The 26,717-nt window shown below is 41.8% G+C and overlaps 1 protein-coding gene across 1 annotated transcript in view; it reads left to right on the forward strand.

The window, feature by feature from the left end:
• Positions 1-21,900, forward strand: part of LOC117496623 (NLR family CARD domain-containing protein 3-like) — a 41,595-nt gene extending 19,695 nt beyond the window's left edge. Inside the window, exons 8-11 of the mRNA XM_034148335.1 lie at positions 20,742-20,915; positions 21,064-21,237; positions 21,386-21,559; positions 21,708-21,900. Of these exons, the coding sequence (XP_034004226.1) occupies positions 20,742-20,915; positions 21,064-21,237; positions 21,386-21,559; positions 21,708-21,900 (715 nt within the window). The remainder of the gene's footprint in view (positions 1-20,741; positions 20,916-21,063; positions 21,238-21,385; positions 21,560-21,707) is intronic.
• Positions 21,901-26,717: the final 4,817 nt, after the last annotated feature.

The following is a 26,717-nucleotide window of genomic DNA, read 5'->3' on the forward strand; positions in this document are numbered from 1 at the left end:
GCTGCTGGGCTGTCAGAAGAGGGGGAGAAAAAGAGATCTCCGTCCTCCGTGTTTTATTATATAGAGTCGTTATTCATTTGTTTTAAAGCTCAATAAATAACAAAGAAGACCTTTGACCGGCACTTTTCTCATTTTGTCCGGAAGATTTAAACTTTAACGGACATCTTGACCGGCGAAAGAAACTGAAACTGAAACTCTGCCGCCCGGTCCCCTCGTTCCTTGGAAGAGGCGGAGAGGTGGGTGTTTGTCATCTGCTGGTGGACTAACCGGAGAGAATTACAGTGCTTGCCTCGACGGGGAGGGATTGCATTGAATTAAAGCAGCGGGAGCAAACGCTTGCCTCGGGGAGGGAGAAAAAAAGCCACAGCGGAGAATAAACAGAAGGGTAACCATGGTAACTATGGGCGGGAAGTCTTCTTCGCTGCTTTTGTGGCAGACTACAGCGCCACTTACAGGCCTGGCATATGTACTACAGCGTCTCCAGCGCTTTCGAGCGGCAATGGCCGGCCGTGGCCCAACCCCACATTCCCCTGATAGGTGGAGAGTTGGCCCAATAGCCGTAGCGCCACCGTCCTGACGTCAGGACTGTGGAGGAAACTTCTGTGTAGTAATGCATGGAGTCACCGACTCAGGAAGGAGACACGGTGAGAGTTGGAGCTTTGATGTCAAACACTGATGGGTTTATTCAGAGTATTCGGCCGGAGGATTCACATCACAAGTCAAAGAGTCAGAGGTTCTGACCACACGGTAGAGTTGCCACGTCAATTCTGAAGAACCTCTCTCTATGCTAGACCTTTTAACAGGTTCACAGAGAGAAATCAACATCTCTGAAGGAGCAGACTAAACAGCTGGGAACACTGAGCCACCTGCGTCCGACACTCATGGCCTCAAAGATTTCACATCTTAGAGCCCACAAACACCGATAAAGAAGTGCCTCAGCGTTCTCACAACAATTACCCTTCGTGCCAGACAAGTTGACCGGTCTCACACTGGGGACAACAACACATATGGCACCAAGGCCTTTCCTTAAAGGAGATAACAGACGTCAGAGTAGATCATAAAACGTCACAGAGCAAAAGGTTAGATATCTAGAAGAATTATTCCTTAACAGTTCCTCTCTTTTTATCATTTTTGATAACCTTAAAACATTAGTCTAATAATTCTGGTCAATACTTAAATCGATAGGCGTCTTCAGATTTGAGTGTGGTCTCACCTTACATTCAATTACATCACAAAGTAGAGTAAGATTGAAACATTCAATCACAATGATTGATACAGCCAATCATAATAGGAACAATTATCTCTCATCAGTGTTTGGAGCATCTTTTGTCAAAAGCATAATAATGAACACACATAAAACACAGATACATAATAGCAAAATATTTGTTTTAAACTAATATCTTTTATCATTTAAACCATTAGTTAATGTCATTTATCAAACTATAAAATCAAAACCAGCAGCAGCTTAAAGATTTGCTTTAAGGCAATCACTAGTCAAAAGCATTTCAAACTTAGGATCATCAGAGATCCAGCTAAGGCATAAAGTCACAGGTGATTTGATCAATCTGTAATCTGCAAAGTTGCAGTGTCCTCAATTAAAGGATTACTTTACGTTTACTTCATTACGCTTTAGCGCAGAGTAAGGCACTTAGTCTTAGTAAAATCAGTACATTCATTTTAGTCAAGTACATTGTTCAAAATCTGGAAAGGAAAAGTTAGGCAAATATTCAAAGACTTTTGTAAAAACCTGGAAAGGAAAGATTAAACATTCTTAAAACTTTAATTCATACATTTGTAAATGCTACAACTGATCTGTACCAAATTAAGTCTATCAATTATTCTTATTAGCCATACTTACCTGAACATCTACTTATGGTACTTGGAAAGGGTTCTTCTGTGTTTATCTAATGTTGAATATAGAATATCAATTTCTTTAAATTATACTTCTCTAATTTGAGGATCACATATGCTACATAATTGTTATATGTGTATATGTTATATTTGTTTTGGGCCAAAACTGAAATTAATCCAGTACTTGAAACATCATTGTAGGTCTGTCTGTGCATGGACAATACATTAAAGAGTAGTGTTGTTAAGCCTGATTGCTGGATGATTAAGGATATTAACATTATCTGTTATAATATTAGAAATACCTTATTATTCAATACCTTATAATCTGAGAATATTTATTTATTAATTTTGTTTAGTGTGAAAGTGTAATCTGATCTGACTAAATATATTAATCACCACTATTTAACACATGTCTGGTCATTGGAAATATAAAAACAATCATTAATTGTACATCTTTAAACATCTGGACATTCAATTCAAAGTTCATCTTTGTACGAGAGCTGGAAGAACATGTCCGTCAGTCTTCGTTCTCCTCCTCCCTTTATGACACCGAGTGTCTGGTGTGTAAAGGCATCCTGATACTGTAGATTAGCACTGAGGTGCTGATTGGCTCAAACTCTTCTTCATCAGAGCGCCATATTTCAACCCCCCAATTGCTCTGCTTTTGTGTGGCTCATTCAGTGAGCACTGTAGCTGACCCCCCAGTGAGACGGAGGCTCATCTGCCTGTATTCCTTCTGCTATCTGCTTGAGTACAACTGCGTATTCCTGATGCATCCAGGTGTCCCCCCCGTGATGGGAGAGGTTAGGAAGACATCTCCTCCAAGAAACATGGAACCTTGTATTATAGAAGCCTCTGAAGCCCTCGCTCGTCCTGCAGGGTTGTCTGCTAGAGCCCACCGAGCAGAAAGATGAAGAGAAGAACCCCATCTTATCAGAAAGGTGAAGAGAAGCATCCCATCTTATCAGAAAGATGAAGAGAAGCATCCCATCTTATCAGAAAGATGAAGAGAAGAACCCCCTCTCATCAGAAAGGTGAAGAGAAGAACCCCATTTTATCTGAAAGGTGAAGAGAAGCATCCCATCTTATCAGAAAGGTGAAGAGAAGCATCCCCTCTTATCAGAAAGGTGAAGAGAAGCATCCCATCTTATCAGAAAGGTGAAGAGAAGCATCCCATCTTATCAGAAAGGTGAAGAGAAGCATCCCATCTTATCAGAAAGGTGAAGAGAAGCATCCTCTCATCTCGAACGACCTCGTGCTTCCTTGCACGTGGCTGGGGGTGCTCTCTGCACCCGGAGAGTGTGACCCTCTCTCTCTGACCCTTGGCCTTGAGAGCTGTCCTAGTTATTGGGTTAACACCTGATAGGGATGTTTTTTCTGAGTGAAGACAACTCAAAGTAATGGATTAGCACATTATCATTTAATTACAAAAATAGGATAGGCCCCTCAGAATGATTTGGGAGCCTTCCTGACACATGCACATTATCATTTTGAAGGTTTGTGTTAGTCATTGAACATGCAAGAATCATATACTCATCAGTCCATAGCAGAGACATGTTATTGTAAGTTAAAGGTGAGCTTGTCCCTGTGGATATAACCCCTTCTCAATGATTCTAAATGGATATTAATTCACCATTTACCTTTTGATAAAATATTAGTTTATCAGAAATATTTTGTCTCTTCCATAAAACATAGGTTTGAGAAATAAATTACGCAATATTATGCAGGTTTGCATTCCTCCACTTAAGGTGACGTTATCATTGGAAACAATAAAAGCTAATTGTTTTGATGTAGAATCTATATATTGAATCGTTAGAGCAGAACAGAATGGTTGTGTTGTAGCCTGAGTTTTGTGCAGCCTTTAGTTTTACCAGGTGGAAACATTGTCTATATAATGTGAATACATGTAGAACTAGACATTAAGAGACCCCTGACATTAGGCCTATTTGAAACAATAGTAGGGGCTTTTACCAGCTCGCTCACTTACAGGCATCATAGCAGTCTGAATAGCCTTAAAAACAACCCACTCTGCGGTAACGAGAGTCATGTATCTGAACCAAATGCCCTAAGTGAAGCCGTTAGTCTCATCTGACTGACCCAAGGGTTGGTGCTGGTGTGACAGGGAGGCTTCCAAGTGTTCATAGCAGATGTCATGCTTTCAGTTCATGGCTCGGTGGGGGGGAGCAGACCCATGTGAGACAGTATCAACGGCTGTAATGTTCAGTTTGAGGAGTGTCATTCTCTCTGGGAGCAGGAAAGTGGTGTCCATTCAGACCAGACCATTAATGTCATGTAGAGCAGCCATAGCATCTCTGTGACTGCACTCAGCCGGACTGCAGCAGGGCAGAACTGGGTGACTTTTAGTGAAGCCGTCCAAGGCCATAGACAAAATGGAACCACGTACTAACAAAAGGGACACAAGGTCATCAATGTCTCTCTTTACCTTTGGCCTAATTGTAAAACAAATTAGTGGAAGAAATGTGGAACCCTAATCCATCATCATGTGACATTTAGAGTTAATTTAAATAATTACTTATGGGTTGAAGTCAAATTAACATTAACATTAGAACTAAAGTCAGTCAAAATTGGACTTGCACGGATCAGAATCTAATCAATACACCATTTTCCCAGCTCTGTAATGAAAAGGATATCAATATTAGGTACATTACAGGAGTGATAAAACATCCAAACATGCACACTTATCTTATTCTAGTAGAGATTAGAGGACAGGTCTAATGTTGTGAACAAAATGATCAAGTCAAGTTATTTTAGTTATTTTATCTTATGTACCACATTTAATTTAATTTAATAATTAATCTTAAATTACTAATAACTTTAAAGAAGGCAACAATTTACAATGTGGATAAGGTGACTACGTATCCAAAGTGTGTGTGTGTGTGTGTGTGTGTGTGTGTGTGTGTGTGTGTGTGTGTGTGTGTGTGTGTGTGTGTGTGTGTGTGTGTGTGTGTGTGTGGGTGGGTGTGTGTGTGTGTGTGTGTGTGTGTGTGTGTGTGTGTGTGTGTGTGTGTGTGTGTGTGTGGGTGTGTGTGTGTGTGTGTGTGTGTGTGTGTGTGTGTGTGTGTGTGTGTGTGTGTGTGTGTGTGTGTGTGTGTGTGTGTGTGTGTGTGTGTGTGTGTGTGTGTGTGTGTGTGTGTGTGTGTGTGTGAACAGCTTGTCTGCCCAAGGTTAAAACATTTGGGCCAGCAGTGAGAATGTTATGAGAAACAATTTGTTGCTTAGACTGAACTCGAAAGAAGCTGAGATTAGAACATTTTAAACAAATCAAAACACTTGCACATTAATTAAATACATTTGACATTTAGCTTGAGCTGGGTTCAATACTTTCTTTATGGTATTTAAATTGGGCTCAAGTAGAACCTTTACATGGATTTGGCTTGCAACACAAAGTGATACCGATCTCTGTCTGTTATGATCTGAAAGTCTCATGATTTAAAGTGTAGGGCTGTGAAGGAGAGGCCCTTGGAAAACAACCTCTACTTCTTTGTTAACTGTAATTACTTATTGTAAAGAGATTGCAACATTATACTTTTTAAAGAACTGCTCAATTCATTTAACACATTTATTATGCACACTGTAATGAAAACGTCAACAAATATATTGATCCTGGCTTAACCAGCGACCTTTACTCTTTTGTTCATAAGCTCGGTTTCAGAAAACTTGTCAGTAGTTTAACAACTATTAGACTTTTAGTAATGTCTATGGAGACCAATTGGTTGATACGAGAAATCATTTGAAGCAGTTTAATAAAGAATGTTAAACTATATTTAAAACTGTAATTAAACTTCAACTTATATTAATTATCTGAATCCAGTGGCCAGTTGGAACAGATAATCAACAAAGTTTCCATTTTGCAGCAACAGCGCAAAAGGTTTCAACAATAATTTGTATTATGTCTGAGTCAAGTTCTGTCTTATCAGCTTTGTTTCGGAATGTGTTCAATACATTACGTTTTTTTCATTATTACCATACAATACATAGATTTAAGAATAAATGAAACCAATAATACAACATTGACCTAAAACAGCAGACAGATTTTGCAACCCTGACCTCCTCAGGCAGGTTTTTACGACCAGCAGTGATGCCTCTGAGGGTCTCAGGGTGCAGGACGGGGCATAGGGTTTATAAAAGGTCACAAACATATCTTAACATACCAGCAATACAATTTAAGAATGTATTCTTAAAGTAATATAATCTTCTCTTCTTCTTACACCTACAGCGCACACCCTGAACAGTGTGCTCCTTGTTTACATGTTCCTCTGCACACTCAGATGCAGGACATACAAACACTCTTTTGCTATTTATTTTCATTTTGCAGCACATCTATACGACCAGAATTTTGCAAAACATTATATATTATTTATTTTTCTCAAGTCATTTACTTTTGGTGAGTTAACTAAAGCTTAGTTTATTTTACCCTGGCTATGGACTGATTCATTATTAGTTGTTACAAAACATGCACAAGACGGCGGTTAGTACAAGAAAAACCACACTGCAATTAGACGAAAAACATGAACTCATAATAAACACCAGCGTGACAGCAAAGTTCATCCAGCTCAATTTAGTCCGGATTAAAGAGGTTTCAGAGGGGGTAGGGAATGATCTCTCCCTCAATGGGGAACCCAGTGGGGCACCTTGACTCGCGCTCCCACCCTTGTATACAAGTCCTTGATCGGTGCCTGAAGACCGTCCAAGAGCAATAACTAGCTTATCCTCTTGCGACCCCACTACCCTGTTCTAGTGGTGCTATGCCCCCCCGATCTGGAGCACATAGACTTTTTTCTCCGCTACCCTTTCTATCCGAAACTACACAGTTAACTGTAGTGCTACTCGACCAGCCTATACACTCGCCATCATGTTCATCACAACGATGAAACACAGTTTTGTTCTACACTTGCATGCCACTGCCCACCCATGATCAATTAGCCTATAATTGTATGTATGCACCCCGGACCGGCACCAGTTCCTCCAGCAATGTATGGAGCTGTGTCGCATCAGATAATGCACGCACCTCGCACTTTCCAGCACGTCGTAAACGGCCACAAGCCACAAGAGTGCTTTTAAACCATCTCGTTTTTAATAGAGACGGCGGTGGTGTGAGTTAAAGCTATAGACAAAAGCTGTGACTTTCTCCCTCTGAGTTCACTTCACCAGCTCATGCAGATACGGGGAGGTATTTTACACACACCCCTGGAGCCGCAGCAGCTGGAGCCGTGTTTTTTTTAGAGGCGCTGGGGGTAATATCTCTGGCTGCTTGTGTTAACTGCTAGTGTTGGCCGCTGAAACCCCCGGAATCTCTGCGATTTGTTCATTACAAATCTCTATTTTGATTTCACACAGAAGTTCCACTTTACTGCTGCCCTGATTAAGGTCTTTTTAAACATCTCCGTGTATGCCTGCACGGCACATACGTCCCGAGCAGCACAGACAGAGGGAACCAGCCAAGACAGAGTCCCTGGATGATCCCCTGGGGTTACTAGCCCCAAATGTTCATTAACCAAAACGAAACGCAGCCGCTTAGCTTCACAGATAATTTTAGGATACCGTCAATCACAGATTCTGGTAAGGCAATGTCCAAATGTAGATTTGAAATCACACTTACCAGTTCTGAAGATCTGTTGGTATCCTGCCGACAACGCCAATTTGTGGAGGAAACTTCTGTGTAGCAATGCATGGAGTCACCGACTCAGGAAGGAGACACGGTGAGAGCTGGAGCTTTGATGTCAAACACTGATGGGTTTATTCAGAGTATTCGGCCGGAGGATTCACATCACAAATCAAAGAGTCAGAGGTTCTGACCACACGGTAGAGTTGCCACGTCAATTCTGAAGAGCCTCTCTCTATGCTAGACCTTTTAACTGGTTCACAGAGAATCAACATCTCTGAAGGAGTAGACTAAACAGCTGGGAACACTGAGCCACCTGCGTCCGACACTCATGGCCTCAAAGATTTCACATCTTAGAGTCCACAAACACCGATAAGGAAGTGCCTCAGCGTTCTCACAACAATTACCCTTCGTGCCAGACAAGTTGACCGGTCACAAACTGGTGACAACAACACATATGGCACCAAGGCCTTTCCTTAAAGGAGATAACAGACGTCAGAGTAGATCATAAAACGTCACAGAGCAAAAGGTTAGATATCTAGAAGAATTATTCCTTAACAAGGACAGTGTTCAAATCTGGATCAGTTTTTATCAGATCCGTTGCAGCCCCTTTTTTAGAGATTTGGGTATGGAGGAAAATAGAGAGGGTTGTGTTTTCTGACACTTGGTGAGTTCCCTGGAACACCGGGGACACATATTCATGTAGAAAAGACGTACAAAAGTGCATTTTGCATGATAGGTCCCCTTTAATTGAAAACAGATGAAAACAAACTGTCCCGGACTCTGTCGTGTTATCTATGATTACTATACGCCTTTACTTCATAATTTCAACGGAGGGAGGGGGAGCGGCGCTGAGGAAGAGCAGGGTGCGAGTTGAGAGTTGCCTCTTCGCCCCTTTACAAGCTTCAAAAATGTATTTATCATGAGATTTTGGCAATAACAGTTTCATATTCTGAAAGCCAAGACTTTGTTTATTTAAAATCAAACAAAATACCCGAACCCTGAAAAACTAGTTTTTTTACACAAATCCACGTTTATTTTTTAAATGAGCCGTTGCGACTTTTGACTGATATCGATAGAGCGGGTCACAAATAATTGAAGAAACACACTCCTCAATGTCAGTTTCAGTGTTTTAATGACAAAGACGACACCCTGAAACAGAGTAATACAGCGAGGTAAGCTGACAAAGTATTACATCCATGCATGTCATCATTAACACAACACAAATATATGCTACGACACCACGTATATATACACCAACAATAGTGGGAACAGTCTTACATGTGTGAGTGGATGAACGTCTCGACACGAGGCGGAGTGAATGAACAATATATGAACTAAAATGGCTGCTCAGTACTACCGGGTCAGAGCGCGGCATATCCGGTGCGACAGCAGTGAGACGCTGCCCTCTAGTGGCCGGCGATAAACTCTTCAATAATAACAAATTAGAAGGAAAGAAATATATACAGATGTCAGTATTCTGAGGCTCTGAGCCATTTATTTTCCTCACAGACGGCAAAAAAAGCCCGACGTTATACGATTTAAAATAAAAACAATAATCGTGGCTTGATATTGAGTAAGAACCATAGACTGTATATTTAAAGGTAAGAACATGTTTTTATGAACCACACAGCTTCCGGTCTTCCAAGACCCGACCGGACAAAAAGACGCAGGCACGAAACATACTACCAATAGAAATACATTGCTTTTAAAATCGTTCTGTGTGACACAAAAAAAAGGGGAAAATCGTGTTGGTGAACACGAATCAATAGATTACATTTATTTCGTGACTATGGCTGCTTCTCAGGTCGACTATTTTCATTTCCTCGCTCCTCGGTCTCGGTCTCACCGGAAGTTGAGTTGTCTGCGCCATCTTGAGTAGCGTCCCATGGCTCTTATTTCTGCCGGAGGATCGAGGAGCGATAATGGAGGAGCGATAATGGAGGAACCACCAGACCATCCTTCAGTGAAATCCTCAGACACTCGCCCCGCCCCCTTACTGTGTATCGCTCACTGATTGGACGATGCAGCGCATGCACTGATCTGATGCTTCTTGACATGAGAGCAATTTCCCAGCGGAGTGAAGAAAACACATGAAACTCACGGGACTCACTCCTCAGTTCATACTGTGTTCTGTTTCAATGAATGCATCATTCAGTTACAAATATGTGATATATCTGAACAACAAAGTGGACAAAAATCCTTTTATTCATTTATTGGAAACATTTTCATGATCGATTTTTTCGTTTTACATTTTCATTTATTGTCATTTCCATTCAGTCAGTCATTAAGTGCTATTTAACATGTTAATGTGCTACATATCCACACAAACAGACAAAGTGTGCAATCCAATGAATGTTAATCTAACTGGGTTTTGATAGATAACATATCTCTTTTTCTTCTCTGAATTATTTTATTTCTCTCAATTGTTAAATGTGTGTGTCAGTAAATGTGTACTAACAGAGGCGGGGGTGTTTGTGAAAACAACGGGGACAGAGCTGCTGTCAGACGATCAGCTGTGCAGCGTCATCACAAACGGACGTCGCTTCACGTGACGCTCCGGAGGAAAGGACGTCCCATTGCTCTTAAAACTCATTTCCCTGCTTCTCGTGGTTTCCTTGCGTCTCTCCATGCTTCCCTGGTGGGAGGGACTAGTCGCAGGGAAACGACGCAAGTGAGGGACGCAAGGAATCCATTTAACCGACCTGAGAAGCACCCATAAACACGAAATGCCGTGAGACTTGGTTGCGTAATTAGACCTTAGCTTGTTAGTATGTTGTTATAAATTATAAACTGAGGATTTGACCGCGTCGCTATGGTTGATACTTTTAGAAACAGGCTTTTATATAAAATCTTGAAGTATTATACAAGTAAAACTACATTTAGCTTTAATCCCATGTAATTGTAGAATGAACACAGTCTTCCTTTGAAGATGTATAAGTCAGGTGTCTTGAGTAGTCAACATTACAAATCATTGTACACATTTGTAAATATTATTTTCCACTTGTTACCATTGTGAGTCTATTTGTATGCAGCTCTGTGTGATTTTGTGGCTACAATTCAGGCTAATACACTACCAGAGGTGGAGAAGTACTCAGATATTGTACTTGAGTAAAAGTATAAGTACTCAGATCTTGTAGTGAAAGTAGAAGTACTCAGATGTTGTACTTGAGTAAAAGTAGAAGTACTCAGATCTTGTAGTGAAAGTAGAAGTACTCAGATGTTGTACTTGAGTAAAAGTAGAAGTACTCAGATCTTGTACTTGAGTAAAAGTATAAGTACTCAGATCTTGTAGTGAAAGTAGAAGTACTCAGATGTTGTACTTGAGTAAAAGTAGAAGTAGTCAGATCTTGTAGTGAAAGTAGAAGTACTCAGATCTTGTACTTGAGTCAAAGTAGAAGTACTCAGATCTTGTACTTGAGTAAAAGTAGAAATACCAGAGTGTAGGAATACTCTGTTTCAGTAAAAGTCCTGCATTCAAAATGTTATTCAAGTCAAAGTATTAAAGTATTCTCATCAAAATATAGTGAAAGTAGCGACAGTAAAAGTAGTCATTGTGCAGATTGGTCCATTTCAGAATAATATATATGATATGTTTTATAATGATTGATCATGAAAGTGTTCTCAAAGCTGGTAAAGGTGCAGCTAGTTTGAATGACTTTGTATACTGCAGGGTAGCTTGTGGATTTACTCCAGGTGGAACTAAAGTCTGATTTAACACTTGGTTATATTTCACATCATTCATCCACATCTGTGAAGTAACTAAAGGTATTAAATACATGTAGTGGAGTACAAGTACACCATGTACCTCTGACTTATGTTTACTGCCAACCTAAAAGTACCTCAAAAATAGTAATCAATAATGTATTGAAAAGTTATTTGGCTGATTGTTTTATATTGGCTCAGCCAGGTTATATGGGATGCCCAGTCTACGTACAGATGGGTCACTCATTTTGAAATATTAAACTTAGTTTTCTTTTCTTTAATTTGTCATCCTCATCTAGAATGCTATTATGAAACACACATTTGGTTGTTTATACTTTATAGCATAAAGAACATCTGATTTAATGTGAGGTAGGGAAATAATCATTTGAGTATAAGTATGTGTATATAAATATGTAATTTAGCTGTAAGATGCTTGAAAAGCTTGAAAATGCACCTTGAAAATGCTTGAAAAGTGCTTGAATTTGACTTTGGAAAAGGTGTAAGAACCCTGAATAATGAAATAAAAAAAATATATATATAAAAAAAAAACAACCTGCGAGACATTTTGTGAGCATTCCTGTGAGCTGTTGCGGTACAGGGGGGCGACTCAGCCAATGGGGACAGACTCCAACTGGAGGGACCTAACATGTTCTAAGAAGGGTAGCCAAATGTTTGTGAACTTTAAGTCTGAGCCCCTAATACAGTGTTTAATTGTTTTCCAATTTCACAAAGTATAGAGCTTCCTTTATCCAATGTGTATGAGAGGGGGGACGAGGACACTTCCAATGCATAAAATAAATGCGCCTAGCCAGCAATGTGAGAAAAGCTATAAGTTCAGCGAAATAGGATGGCAGTGAATGATCAACGGGCAAGACACCAAACAGGCAAATTAAGGGTGAGGGATGGATGGTAGCAGACGTGATAGCTGAGAGTGAGTCAAAGACAGACTTCCAAAACCGAGATGGGATGGGGCAAGTCCAAAACATGTGGGCGAGATTAGCTGGTCCTAGGTGACGTTTATTACAGTTAGGATCAGAGGCGCGGGAAGGTATTTTGAGTGGGGGTGCTGAGGTGCTGGACTCCAGTGAACCCTCAGAGAGTCCTTTAGCTCACCTGAGTCTCTCAGTCTGAGAGGAGAGGACTCTCCGCCAGCTTGTTGTGGAACAAACAGCTCCTTATGTCCGTTAGCGCAGCTAGCTAACCAGATGAAAAATGAAAAAACATTCGGGGCAGGCCAGGTGAGCACACACTACAAAGATGTAAAAGATGTAAAATATTATTTGACCAACAATGTGGAATTTATTGGCTACATATTACACAGATTATGCACAGCGGGAGCAGCAATAACCATCAAATAATAATTCAAACAGGGGAGCTCCGCACCCCTGTTTGAATTAGCCAAAACTTAGGCCTACATGTGCACACATATAACAATGACTATTGCAATAAGGAAGACATAACAAGTCTTTCTTTTTATGCTCTTTAATAAAATAGGCTACCACAAGCTAACAGTTGCTGAAAACCTAAAGAGCATTTCAAGATTTCACCATTGTGCAAATTGCAACATTTCCTCTACTATAAAGGATGCTACAAGCCTGTCCATCTCTGCTTTGGTTACCGGTCCAAATTCTAGTTGTTGCTGGTTCGGAGTCGGCACTCGGCACACACTCAACATCCTCACTCTGGGTTCGGGGGTCCTTAGCAATTAGCTTCACGTTAGCATGTTGTCTTTGCAGGTGTTTTTTGAGGTTTGACGTTGTGTTTGCAGCAGTGGATAAAAGCTTCTGGCCTGGACACAGTTTGCACCTCACCGTCACATTCCTGTCTATTCTTCGGACAAACTCAAAATAATGGGCATACCCCCACCCCTCGAAAGTTATCGCTGTTGACTCAGCCATGTTTATGCACTGTAAGTCGCGCAAATGTTACGTAAATATAAACCTGCGGCGGATACCCCTCTTGTCTGTCAAAGGGAGAATCTAGTAATCCTTTATGTTAGTGGGCTAACTGTAGTGCAGGGGTCGGCAACCCCTGGCATGCGTGCCAATGCACCGTAACCAGTGGCACACTAGGAATAAGTGGAATAAGTGTGCAAAATATTTAAATTGTATTTTCGGATCCTGAACGAGACCGCCGCCAGAGCGCGTCTCCCCATTACCTGCAGAAGGAAGCCATGCACGCGACGCAGCCCCGCTCTGTTTAACTCCAGGTGACTTTCTGCTGCTTTCCTCCGTGGTGCAGGGCTGATCGTTTTTGTGTGGCTGTGTCTTTAGTTGAAAGCCCAGTGGCGATCTGCTCATCTCTCATCGAAATAATATGCTACAAAGGGGCGGACTGGCCATCTGTGTGTTGAACTTTCCTGTCGGCTCCCAGACCGTAGTCGAGGAAACAGGGGGGATGACTCTCTGTCGTCTCCCAGGGCAGAAGCAACAAGCTTCAGGTTCAATAACCCACTTTAGCTTAAATGACTGGAGAGAGGCGAGCTCTTCTTGGGAGGCCGTTGCATTTATTTAGCTGTTCTTCTGTTTCACAAAATACATCACAGACCTCTGTTTTTCTGCTGCCTCGCTTCACTTCCAGAAACATACACACGCTCGCTCACTCTCGCTCTACCATCCACACACATACACATGCACACGCCACACCCCTCTCTCTCTCTCTTAAAGGGACAGCGATCTCATCTCACTCTGCATGACCCTAATATCATAACATGTGTGTTCTGGAGAATCACAGAACGGACGATCGTCCTTATTATTATGCCGTTTAAACAAATTATTTAAATGGGTTTGTTAAATTCGACATCATGTAAGTTGCGCTGACAGGTCCACACACTGCTTCCCCGCAGCGAGGCTCCCCCGCCCTCCTGTTGATAGTTCACGAGCGTCAAGCTCACCAGGCCCACCCGGGCCCACCCACAGCTACGCCACTGCTGTGTACATTATATATATAGAATAATTATGATGATGAATGCATTTTTTTACCACTAAAATACAGCAACACATCTTTGATTCATGTCGTTTATAACTGGAATATTACAGTTATTATTAACTTTGTCTGTACAAAGTAGCCTGTCCAGGAAATATGCCCAAATCATTGAAACAGTTCATTAAACATGTTCAGCAGTAGAGGGGTTAATTTATCAGCAACCATTTTTTTTATTCAGCAGGGAAGCCATCAGGGCCCGGACACTTCCCACTCTGCATCGACATGAGAGCAGCTTTGATTTCATTAACTGTGAAGGGTTCATCTAACCCAGACGATATTTCAGGATCAATGGAGGGGATGTTTAGGGACCTAAAGAAGTTGTCATATTGTGTCTCATCAGATGAGCCCTCAGAAGTATATAATGAACTATAAAAGTCCTTGAATTGGTCATTAATGGTTTGAGGATTAATAGATATTCCATCAACAGTATTCATTTGAGTGATGTGCTGAGAGGAAGAGGATTGTCGAATTTGGTGGGCGAGTATTTGGCTCAGTTTATCTCCGAATTCATAGTAATTATGGCGTGTTTTTAAAAGTGATTTTGTTGCCTCTTCTGAGGCCAAAATGTCAAATTCAGCCTTTTTTGTCAGTAATTCTTTGAGAAGATCTGCACTGGGGGAGTCTACACATCTTGTCTGCAGATCCGATAAAGCCCTGGAAAGGCAGATACTCTCCTCAGTATTGATCTTCCTTTGGTAAGCGCAATAGGATATTATTTCCCCTCGTAGATAGGCCTTGCACGCTTCCCAAACTGTTGCAGCAGATACAGCCGGGTTAACATTAGTGGAAATAAAAAGGTCAATGCGATTCCTAATAGTTTTGATAAAATCCGGGTCAGAAAGTAGTAGTGAATTGAAGCACCAGGGGGAACGTGACAAGGACCTGCCGGGAAGAGAGATGTCAACAATGACAGTTGCGTGGTCCGATATAACTATAGGGCTGTATGAACACGAGCTAACAGAGGGGAGCAATTTGTTATCAATAAGAAAGAAATCAATTCGGGAGAGAGTACCATGAACAGGAGAAAAGAAGGGGAACTGCTTGGCACTAGGATTCAAAAAGCGCCAAACATCTGAGACTGCGTATTGCTCCATGAACAGTTGAATAACTTTGGAAGATGGGGCAGAGGGCTTGTTAGATGAACGGTCAAGTGAAGGATCAATACAACAGTTAAAATCACCTCCCAGAATGAGCTGGCTGGAATTTATGTCAGGAATGGAGAAAATACAATTTCTGAAAAAGTCCTCGTTGTCACAATTCGCAACCCTGTCTCCTACAAATTACGTTCCCACAGAACTAAACTGCATTCTCAATTACGTTTAGCTAGAAACGTATTTTCTCCCACGTTACGTTTGTTACGAACGTATCTCGTTTATTTTCTACATATCTTCTAGAAACATATTTTCTCCCACGTTACGTTTGTTATGAACGTATCTTAAATACATTTATTTTCTACATATCTTTGCTTATAATAATGATAATAGTCATTTATAAATATCATTTTAGAGCACACATTTGAAATCGACGATCGGGCTCAATATCCTATGGTTAAATTAAAATCAGTAGGCGAGGCTGTAATTTCGCCAGCTGCGAGGCAGAAAATAATAGTTTTAACATACCAAAAAGCTGCTGTGTCGTTTATTGCACCTCAAACATTAAAACAAGTCCAGAGTTACGTGTTTCTGTACTTCCTCTAAGAAGAAAGGACAGTAAGAGAAGAGCTTTGTGGCTTCAGGCTTGATCGCCGTTCAAATGACAGCTGGTTTCCCCAAAAGTGGGCGGGGCTGTAAAGTGACGTAGGAAAGATCCTCAGCTCGCTGATTGGATGTTTTAGCCGCAATGCACGTTGGGAGATGGTGTATATACTCCACTACAATTCAGAGGTTAACCTGGTATTTTTACTCCACTACATTTATTTTAGTTACTTTGCAGATTCTGATTAATGATGTGAAATATAAACAACCCTTAAAGCAGACTTTAGTTACACCTGAGTACAATTCAGGGAAGGTGATTGTCAAGTGCCAACAATCAGGCGAGATATTAGTTGGTGCTTGAGAAGACATTTATCTGCAGATCCCTATAAAGTATATTCATTACTCGTTATTCTCTACTAATAGTTAATTAAAGACTGTATATAATGGCTATTTTGCACATCCCTTTCAAGATTTTCTAAGGTTTATTGACATATCATATACACAACTATGTTGAAGTTATGCAATGAATGAAAAACTTGGGTCACAGGTTCCTCAACAGTGCATTACAAGACATCTATCAATATGTGTATACCTCCACCATTAAACATATTCTGCACATTTCTTATACTATCTACATACATAAGAGTATAATTAATGTGTATAATATCAGTTAAAATAAGTGCTTCAACATAGTTAACATTGCAGGAAAGCAATATATTAGACGTTAAGTACTTTGTCAGACTTAATATTTATCTGTAGATACCCCCAAAGCTTTTTTCTTATTTGAAAGAAGACCTTAACCTAAAGTATTCTTTAATGTGTTAATAAAGGTTAATTAGTTTGTCTGTTTTGCACATCCTCATATTAATATCTTTGTACATCCGGCACTAAACTGTTTTATTGTAGAGATCACTTACAGTATCTTCTTGATTTTTTATATTCTATATTTCTATCATTGACCTTCTACTTTCCCCCTAAGTATGTACTCTTAATATTTTATTCATCAAATAACATTATTCAACAAAAATAATTAAACAACGTGCTTTAACCACTAGGCGGTGCACACAAGGTACACACAGCATACTAATAATAACTTTGTATTATTAGTGTAGGACACTTATGTATGTATAACATCTGAAGATGTGTAGTTTTATTCATGTTTTTACATGATTTTACAGGATATTGCTATATTATTTCTCATGTTTTACTTCTACACATTAATATCTGATTTGTAAAACATCACAGACAGAAAGGTATATCCGTCATTTGATGGTAAGCTATTGAAAATTGTGATTCCATAGATGTGTCTCCCATCACCCAAATCCCCTGACTATTCTCTCAACTCAGTATTTACATTCTTATATTCAAAGAAAATCAGTAATATCTTTAAAAACTACAAGTCCTTTTCTATCAGCTGTGCACCGTTATGGTAAATATAACCTATCTACCAATTGGATCAAATATAAAAGTCAGCCGAATTAGTATTGATACTGCAAGGAGACGTATTTTGTGAAGAGAAATGTAAGATGTTGTTTAATTGTTGATATGTTTATGATCCACGTCACGTATTCAGTTCTTCCAGTTTGTCCAGAAGTCTTCTAATCATGGCTCTATAAATAAAGAACTCCGGCAGATGTGTAATATTTAATGCAGCCGAACCGTGTATTACAATGCCGTTATGTGATGACTTCCAAAGAGAAAAGCAAGCACACTTGGAATAAAGTATTATTATTTTTTTTTAAATGTTTTCGGATTTCACATCGCATAGACACAGGCTTCCCAACGTGCATTGCGGCTGAAACATCCAATCAGCGAGCTGAGGATCTCTCCTAGGTCTGTTTCCGGTATTGTTCCTGTAATGAGAGTTCACATTTATGCTACATTGAAGGGTGGAATTGACTACACATCTTCAGAAACATAATTTGCTTCAGATATAACTCATAGCAATATTGTAACCATTAAGAAAAGCCAACTGCATTAAAAACCCAGTTAACAAACACTAGGTAAAGTATTTTTCCTTCAGTAATGAAGATGTAATTCCAATGTAGACACACCTGGGGTCGCTGTTCTGTCTGTTACGCTGAGCCATGCATTGTCTGGAACGTAAAAGGGACGAAGAAGACAAAGTGAAGTGACGTACTTCCGGTTCAATGTGAAAACATTCCCAGTTAAACAACAGAAACAAATCGCTAAATAAAAAGATAAAACACTGGCATGTAATTTACGTTAGAATAAATAGAATGGTTTTGAATAATAGATGAGAGTGAAATCTACGTCACTTTACAGCCCCGCCCACTTTTGGGGAAACCAACGCTGTCATTTGAACGGCGATCAAGCCTGAAGCCACAGAGCTCTTCTGTTACTGTCCTTTCTTCAGAGGAAGTTTGAGGTGTTTGAGGTGCAATAAACGACACAGCAGCTTTTTGGCATGTTAAAACTATTATTTTCTGCCTCGCAGCTGGTGAAATTACAGCCTCGCCTACTGATTTTAATTTAACCATAGGATATCGAGCCCGATCGTCGATTTCAAATGTGTGCTCTAAAATGATATTTATAAATGACTATTATCATTATTATAAGCAAGACAATAAATGGCAAAGATATGTAGAAAATAAACGTATTTGAGATACGTTCATAACAAACGTAACGTGGGGGAAAATACGTTTCTAGCTAAACGTAATTGAGAATGCAGTTTAGTTCTGTGGGAACGTAATTTTTAGGAGACAGAGTTGCAATTCGGGCCATACACGTTCGTCAACGTCAGATTGTTGCCACATATTTTGCCAGTTGCGATAATAAAACGGCCACTTGGGTCTGATATAACATTGGACACAGAGAATGGGACAGATTTATGAACAAGAATTGCAACGCCTCGGGCCTTGCTCGAAAAAGAAGAATGGTAAAGCTGTCCCACCCACCCTCTGCAAAGTTTAAGATGGTCTGATGGTTGGAGGTGGGTTTCTTGCAAAAAGGCAATTTTAGCGTTTAAATGTTTTGAATGGTTAATCACATTGTTACGTTTCACAGAAGAATTCAGGCCCCTGACATTCCAACTAGTACATCTTAAAGCACCACTTGGTGCTGTTAAGGAGTTAGAGCTTAGCATAAAATGATACTGGGCAGGTGGTGTACCTGCATGTCTCTGTCCCCATACCTGGCACCCCCCGCCTGCTGACAAGCAACAGGGAGAGAAAAGGTGTGGCGTGAGACCGAGTTTAGTATATTAAGTGTAGAAGCAGCCCACAGGCAAAGGATAAGAAAACATAAATTAAACAATATAATAAAAAACCTAGCTGAAAAAACATTGGACAAACTATTCAATGTTACCAGCAGAATATGACTGCATCAATGTACATCTGAATTGACAGTTAAAGTGTATCTAGAGCAATTATATAACACAGTGTAACTACATGACAGTTAGCTTGCTTACGGAGCTATGTTCAAGTCCTGGGAAGAGGAGAGCCGGCTTGTACCCGCGCTTGTACAGCTCAGCCATGGGGCTTCTGTACTCGGCGCGCTGCTTTAACAGGTCGGGGCTGTAGTCATCATACAAGCGGATCTTATGGCCTTTGTAGTTCAGCTCACCCTGCCTGCGGGCCTCACGGATCACCAGGTCCTTAATTTGGAAGCGGTGGAAGCGCGGGATGACAGGTCTCGGTCTCCCTCCTGGGGCAGGCTTGAGCGCGAGGCTCCGGTGAGCTCGGTCAAGCTCGGGGGGCGAAGCAAGAATCTCCGTGCCGAGGGTATCAACGAGGAGTTGAGAGAAGAAGGCAGACGGGCGGGGACCTTCGATAGATTCAGGTAGGCCAATAATCCGAAAATGTTGGCGTCTGCTGCGTCCCTCCAAATCCGCTACCTTAGTTTTGAGTGTCTCGTTGTCCCCCTTCAGAGCGGAGCACGCGTCCTCAAGTTGCTGGAGACGTTGGTCGACTTCAGTAGCATTAGCTTCCAGAGAATGTATATGCTGCCTGGTCTGTGATGGTGGAGTGTATGCTGTCCGAGCATGCGTGTACTCAGCACACCTCATACCGGAAGTCTCCCAAAACGCTGCTGAAGGTGAATCCATAGGTTAATTCAATGTGTCTGTGTCACTTTGAATTGATTACTGATAATCCATCATTCCATTTTTGTCAAAAACTGAGATTTCATATTAGCTGCTATTAGAGCTACAACCCAGCTTCCGGTTTTGGGCATTCTGGCTACGCATCACTCATTCACCAATGGGTAATGTTTAGATGGATTTTAGGAACTTCCCTCTCGATTCTATTGGCTCTAACGGTTTAAAAGAGGTGTCAATCATCAAAATCGACCGAGGGGGGCCAGAGATATGGAAAATCCACCCAAATGACCCCAGAAATTGTTTGTTTTTTCTAAATCTCTCTAAAAAGGTCAAATGTCACTTGTTTTGCATCAATCTTGATACAGGGTACTTATATGTTATAATATTCCTAAAGCTTTCCTAAAGCTTTTAGTCTACTATCCCATCATTCAAGGGTGGTTTTCGCTATAAGTAATGTTTTTTTTTTGGACGGACACTATAATTTACATTTTTTTACTATGTTCAATCTGAATTTACTTTAAAATAAAAAAATTCTATATTGATTCTGACTTTTCTACATCCAACTCACAGGTTTATCATTACTTTGAGAAAAAAGATTATTAATTTACCCCTTTTAGAAGGGAAGATATGGTCATTTGTTCTGGGAATGTCATTTTCGAGCCTGAGACCTGAAAAACAGGCTCAGGGCTTAACAGGTTAAATATTAAAGCTATTTAAAACCTGCTCATCCAGCTTCAGGTTCATGTTAATAAAGTTGGTCAACGTCTGTATCTTCATGCTGACATAATTACAACACTGAGTTTACTGTATTCCCTGGTTCCAGTCTCTCAGGCTGTATGGTCACAGAGGAAGGCTGTGTTTCTCTGGCTTCAGCTCTGAGCTCCAACCCCTCCCATCTGAGAGAGCTGGACCTGAGTAACAACGACCTGCAGGATTCAGGAGTGAAGCGGCTGTCTGCTGGACTGGAGAGTCCACACTGTGAACTGGAGACTCTCAGGTCAGAGCACAGGTTTTTTTGTTGTTGATAGTTTTAATTCAAAACCTGCTCATCGAGCTTCAGGTTCATGTTAATAAAGTTGGTCAACATCTGTATCTTCATGCTGACATAATCAAAACACTGAGTTTACTGTATTCCCTGGTTTCAGTCTCTCAGGCTGTATGGTCACAGAGGAAGGCTGTGTTTCTCTGGCTTCAGCTCTGAGCTCCAACCCCTCCCATCTGAGAGAGCTGGACCTGAGTAACAACGACCTGCAGGATTCAGGAGTGAAGCGGCTGTCTGCTGGACTGGAGAGTCCACACTGTGAACTGGAGACTCTCAGGTCAGAGCACAGGTTTTTTTGTTGTTGATAGTTTTAATTCAAAACCTGCTCATCGAGCTTCAGGTTCATGTTAATAAAGTTGGTCAACATCTGTATCTTCATGCTGACATAATCAAAACACTGAGTTTACTGTATTCCCTGGTTTCAGTCTCTCAGGCTGTATGGTCACAGAGGAAGGCTGTGTTTCTCTGGCTTCAGCTCTGAGCTCCAACCCCTCCCATCTGAGAGAGCTGGACCTGAGTAACAACGACCTGCAGGATTCAGGAGTGAAGCGGCTGTCTGCTGGACTGGAGAGTCCACACTGTGAACTGGAGACTCTCAGGTCAGAGCACAGGTTTTTTTGTTGTTGATAGTTTTAATTTAAAACCTGCTCATCGAGCTTCAGGTTCATGTTAATAAAGTTGGTCAACATCTGTATCTTCATGCTGACATAATCAAAACACTGAGTTTACTGTATTCCCTGGTTTCAGTCTCTCAGGCTGTATGGTCACAGAGGAAGGCTGTGTTTCTCTGGCTTCAGCTCTGAGCTCCAACCCCTCCCATCTGAGAGAGCTGGACCTGAGCTACAATCATCCAGGAGACTCAGGAGAGAAGCTGCTGTCTGCTGGACGTAAGGATCCACTCTGGAGACTGGAGACACTCAGGTATGGACAGACAGACTGAAGGTGTCTCTAATATCTCAAATGTCCTGTTCTTCCTCTCATTTATGACACAGTTATTGAAATTATATTTCATTGAGTTTTTACACCCTCATTGACGGCTGAGTCCACTATACTCTTTAAGAGACGCAAGTGATCACCAGTGGTTCAGTTTGGATAGTTCTGACTGTGTTCGGCTAACGGCTAACAGAGCTAAACTCACCGCAGGACTCAGATTCTCTGTTCAGAGGTTACAGGCTTACAACACAATCTGCCAGCTATGTGTTATAATTGTATCTTGATTATTTACTGGCCTGCTTTGGCCGATGATCAGCATATTACCTAGTCCAGGGGTCGGCAACCCGCGGCTCTCGAGCCGCATGCGGCTCATTCAGCCCTCTGCTCTGGCTCCCTTAAGCTTAGACAAAAATAAGAAGGAAATCAAATAAAAGTATTTGTAGGACTAATTAAATGTTGTTGCGCGGTTGAAAATGTTTCGTATTGTAGTGATCACTGATTGACATAATTCACGCATGGAACTACAGGTTGGGGGTATTGTTTCCGCACGGACATATCAGGGTTGCCAACTCTCACGCATCTGGCGTGTGACACACGCTTTCACTCTCAACCTCACGCTCTCACGCTGCCCAAACTATTCTCACGCCAAAAACAAGAATACCGAAGACTAGAAACGGTTTTCAAAACTTTTGTCACGTAGTGATCGTCTTCTCAATAGAACATCTTTGATAATGTCTTCTGGCCAATCAGAATCACGATAACGGCGTGGTGTTGTTGCAGGAAGTCCCGACGGAGAATACTTTTGCGGTAGGACATCTCTATACATCGATACAACATTACGTGTTGATAGAAATCAACACGTAATGAAATAAGACCCCACGGTTTGATGATTGATAGGTGTGTGGGCTGTCTTTCATTTTGACACACAGAACAATGGGGGCTATCCACCCTTATCCACAATGTAAAGTAATTCACACAGCCTCTTCCCTCTTCTCTCTGTGAGGAGCAGCAGGTTCAGCTTTCAGAACAAAGTAACAAAAAACTAAAATGGCATTCATTTTTTTAAATATGTCGTGTGGTAATAGATTTATTTATTTTTCTTCTCAAGAGAGTACCAGAATGTGTATTTGATGTTAGTATTTAAAAAAATCTCCTGGGGGACAATCCCCCTGACCCCCCTGCAGGGGTTGGGTCTTCAGCAGGTCAACTCTTTCACTTGTGGGGAAATTGCAGGATTGGCTCCAGGTCGCCCTTTTTATTTACTACAAGACAAATGTGCCTTTTTATTTCATACAGTTCAATTTGGATTGAGAGAGACAGGGAAATAATCTAAACCTCACGCATGGCGTTTCACTGTCGGGGGGAGCGTGTATGTAATTACATTGCAAATACTGACTTGAGCCCCACCACTGTATGGGTTAGCCCTACCATAGATTACCCAACAAAAATACTCTGGAGCCGCAACTGCCCGTATTGCGCATGCGCAGATCTAAGATCCAGTAGAAATGATAAAAAAGTAAAAGTCTGCTGCTTATTGTTCTACTAGGCCAAAATAGAGTCAAAGAGTATATGAGAGTGAGAGTGTGTTAATTAATATATTTGGCAGTTTGGAGTAAGTCTGTAGATTTGTGTGTGTGTTTCATGTATAGGCCTCTCACGATAATTAATTTTGTGGATACATTTTCCCGGAAATTATTGCGATAAACGATAATATTGTCGGCACCGTTGTATCATATGACCATTTTAGACCACTGACATAATAATATATAATAATAATTCAAGTACATCCTTTCAAACTGCTAGTCACATCCTCATGTAAATGGCAATTTATCGAGGTCAGAAAAGTTATCGAGTTCATTTTTATTTATCGTACGATAAGTCAATGAATTGCTTATCGCGACAGGCACACAATAAAACAGTGGAAACAAACATGTTTGACTTTCATTAGTGAATGAAACTGTGTGCCCTTTATAATTTGTGTCCATTATTGTGTATTTGTATATATTGTATATATATCCTATATATATGCTAAGGTCTCGCTGCTGACACGATAGCAGTCATTTCATGCGCATATGTGTAATTAAACCGAATTAAACCCATGATATCAAAATCTCACTCCAGCCAGGTACCCAAAGTTGGCAACCCTGACATATGTGTTGCTGACAGTATTTATTGTGTGCCCTGCTGCGCTCGCTAACACGGCTAACGGACAGCTAACGACTAGCAGCTACCGGCTGACTGCTTCCATGTCGACATCCAACTGTTAGCCCTTTTCTTTTTTTGTGGTGCCGGAGAGGAGGTTCGATCAAGTCTGGTCGGCCTCGTGTGGATCCTCTCGCAATTTCGCCCACCTGTTTTTAATCGTGGACAGGACGACCCTTTTGAGTTTTTTTCCTGGTGCCTGAGAGGAGGTCCGACCATGTCTGGTCGGCCTCGTGTGGACCCTCTCGCTTTTTCACCACCTCGACGGTGGCTTTGGACGTCGCCCACGCTTTCATCGGCGCCTGGGTGGCGTGCTTCTGGACCCCGTCTCGCCTCGACGGTTTCGGACGTCGCCCACGCCTTCATCGGCCCGTGGGTGGCGCGCTCCCGGACCCTGCCTGGCCTCTCCTCTAACCGCGGCTCACGGTTCGCCTCGGCAGCGGCTTCGGACGTCGCCCCGTCTGGCCTCTCCCCTGTCCATGGTTCCTTCCGCCCGGGGATGCTGCTCTTGCCCCCCGGGGATACCGCTCCTTCTTTCCGGGGACTCCGTGCCCGCCGCCGCTGTGCCTTCGCCTGCGGCCGGGCAGCGCTCCTCCCTGCTGGGGACCACCGGGATATTCACGCCCGCCCCCGCGTCGCAACACAGCGACCCTGCTTTCTGCGGCCCCCTGACGACGGCCCGTTCCGGCCCACCCCCCACCCCCCGGTGGGGATGTCCTCGCCCTCGTTGGGGCCCCTACCCTCTCCTGCGGCCCCCTTCCGGCGGCCCTTTCCATGGCCCGACCCTCGCCTGCGGCCCCACCCTCCTCGGCCCCTGTGGTGCTTCCTCCCGGACGCGAGGATTGTGTCCATGGTTGAATTCTGAGGGGGCTTGTGCAGTGATCACTGATTGACATAATTCACGCATGGAACTACAGGTTGGGGGTATTGTTTCCGCACGGACATATGTGTTGCTGACAGTATTTATTGTGTGCCCTCCTGGCTTCTTTCTCTTCTTTCCGGGCTGCGACCCGACAACATGTCCGTTTCTGCTGCTCATTAAAGCACCACTTTGTACCTTCAATGCACCGCTTCCTACTCCCATCTCTCGGCACTACAGTATCTTGTATTTTGAGGTGATACTGTGACACATAAATAAAAAACAAAACGGTTTTAATTAGGTCAACTAAAATATGCATCACATCCTGCTACGGTCCCGCGCCAGCGCCTTTTCTTGAGGCGAATAACCTGACCCCCGGCTCGATGAGCGAACTGTGGATACATCAAAGAAAAAGAAAAGTATGGGAGGAACACAGAGGGTTTGATTCTGCGTGGAGAGAGTTATCTGCTTTCACAGCAGACGATGCTGGCTTACCGGGATGTTTGATATGTGGAGAGAAGTTGTCAAAGGTGCTGCAGCCTTTACGTATTGCAGGAACAACACGGAAGAGGAAGACAGCTGACGATCTTCATCATAATTCAATCAGTAAACTCTTTAGGGTGCAGCTATAGGTTTGATTTATTTCAAAGTGGGTCCATTTTTATTGTATTTTTTTCCTTCAAATGTGCAGAGGACTCCCAAGTGCTGTGTTTAATTTATTTTAAAGTAGGCCTGTGTATTTTAATTCTCCTTATAAGAGTAATTTGTTTCTTATTAGAGGTTAACAGTTTTATAATGTAATAAATAATAAATGCAAAAAAACTGTAGTTTTTGTCTATGATGTAACAATAAATACAACTTTATAAGCTATCAAGCTATCAAATATGTTTTGCGGCTCCAGACAAAAAGAATTGTTGGAAAAGTGGGCAAAATGGCTCTTTTGTTCAAAAAGGTTGCAGACCCCTGACCTAGTCGCTGATTGGAAACAAAAATGTACTTTTTGTGATTCTTTATTACGTAAACTGATGATCGACACGTCCAGGTACGCATCCTTTTTTCTCCTCCTAATGCCATCATGAACATCACATTCATGTGGATATCAGCAGGAGGACAGCTGGTAAACTAAGCCGTTAGCTGTTAGCCGTTAGCCGTTGACTGTAAGCAGGTAGCTGTTAGCAGTTGGCTGTTAGACGTTAGCAGTTAGCCGTTGACTGTAAGCAGGTAGCTGTTAGCAGTTGGCTGTTAGCCGTTAGACGTTAGCAGTTAGCCGTTGACTGTAAGCAGGTAGCTGTTAGCAGTTGGCTGTTAGCCGTTAGCTGTTAGCCGTTAGCCGTTGACTGTAAGCAGGTAGCTGTTAGCAGTTGGCTGTTAGCCGTTAGACGTTAGCAGTTAGCCGTTGACTGTAAGCAGGTAGCTGTTAGCAGTTGGCTGTTAGCCGTTAGCTGTTAGCCGTTAGCCGTTGACTGTAAGCAGGTAGCTGTTAGCAGTTGGCTGTTAGCCGTTAGACGTTAGCTATAAACTGTAAGCAGTTGAATGTGTACGGGATGCCTCGCTGCACATTATCACGCTTATTACACGGCTACATGATAAACAAACTAACTACTTGACTCCTGATATGAATTCAGATGATTTTATTGACTTGAAAATGATGGTCATGGTTCCGGTGACGTCACCATACCGAATGGCAGCCTAGTCTAGCTTCTCCCCCGGTAAGAGATTCATTTCGCCTCGTTTAATTGCCAAATAAGAAATGTCTCTGTAAA

Source organism: Trematomus bernacchii, unplaced genomic scaffold, assembly GCF_902827165.1.
Source record: "Trematomus bernacchii unplaced genomic scaffold, fTreBer1.1, whole genome shotgun sequence".
Lineage (NCBI taxonomy): Eukaryota > Metazoa > Chordata > Actinopteri > Perciformes > Nototheniidae > Trematomus > Trematomus bernacchii.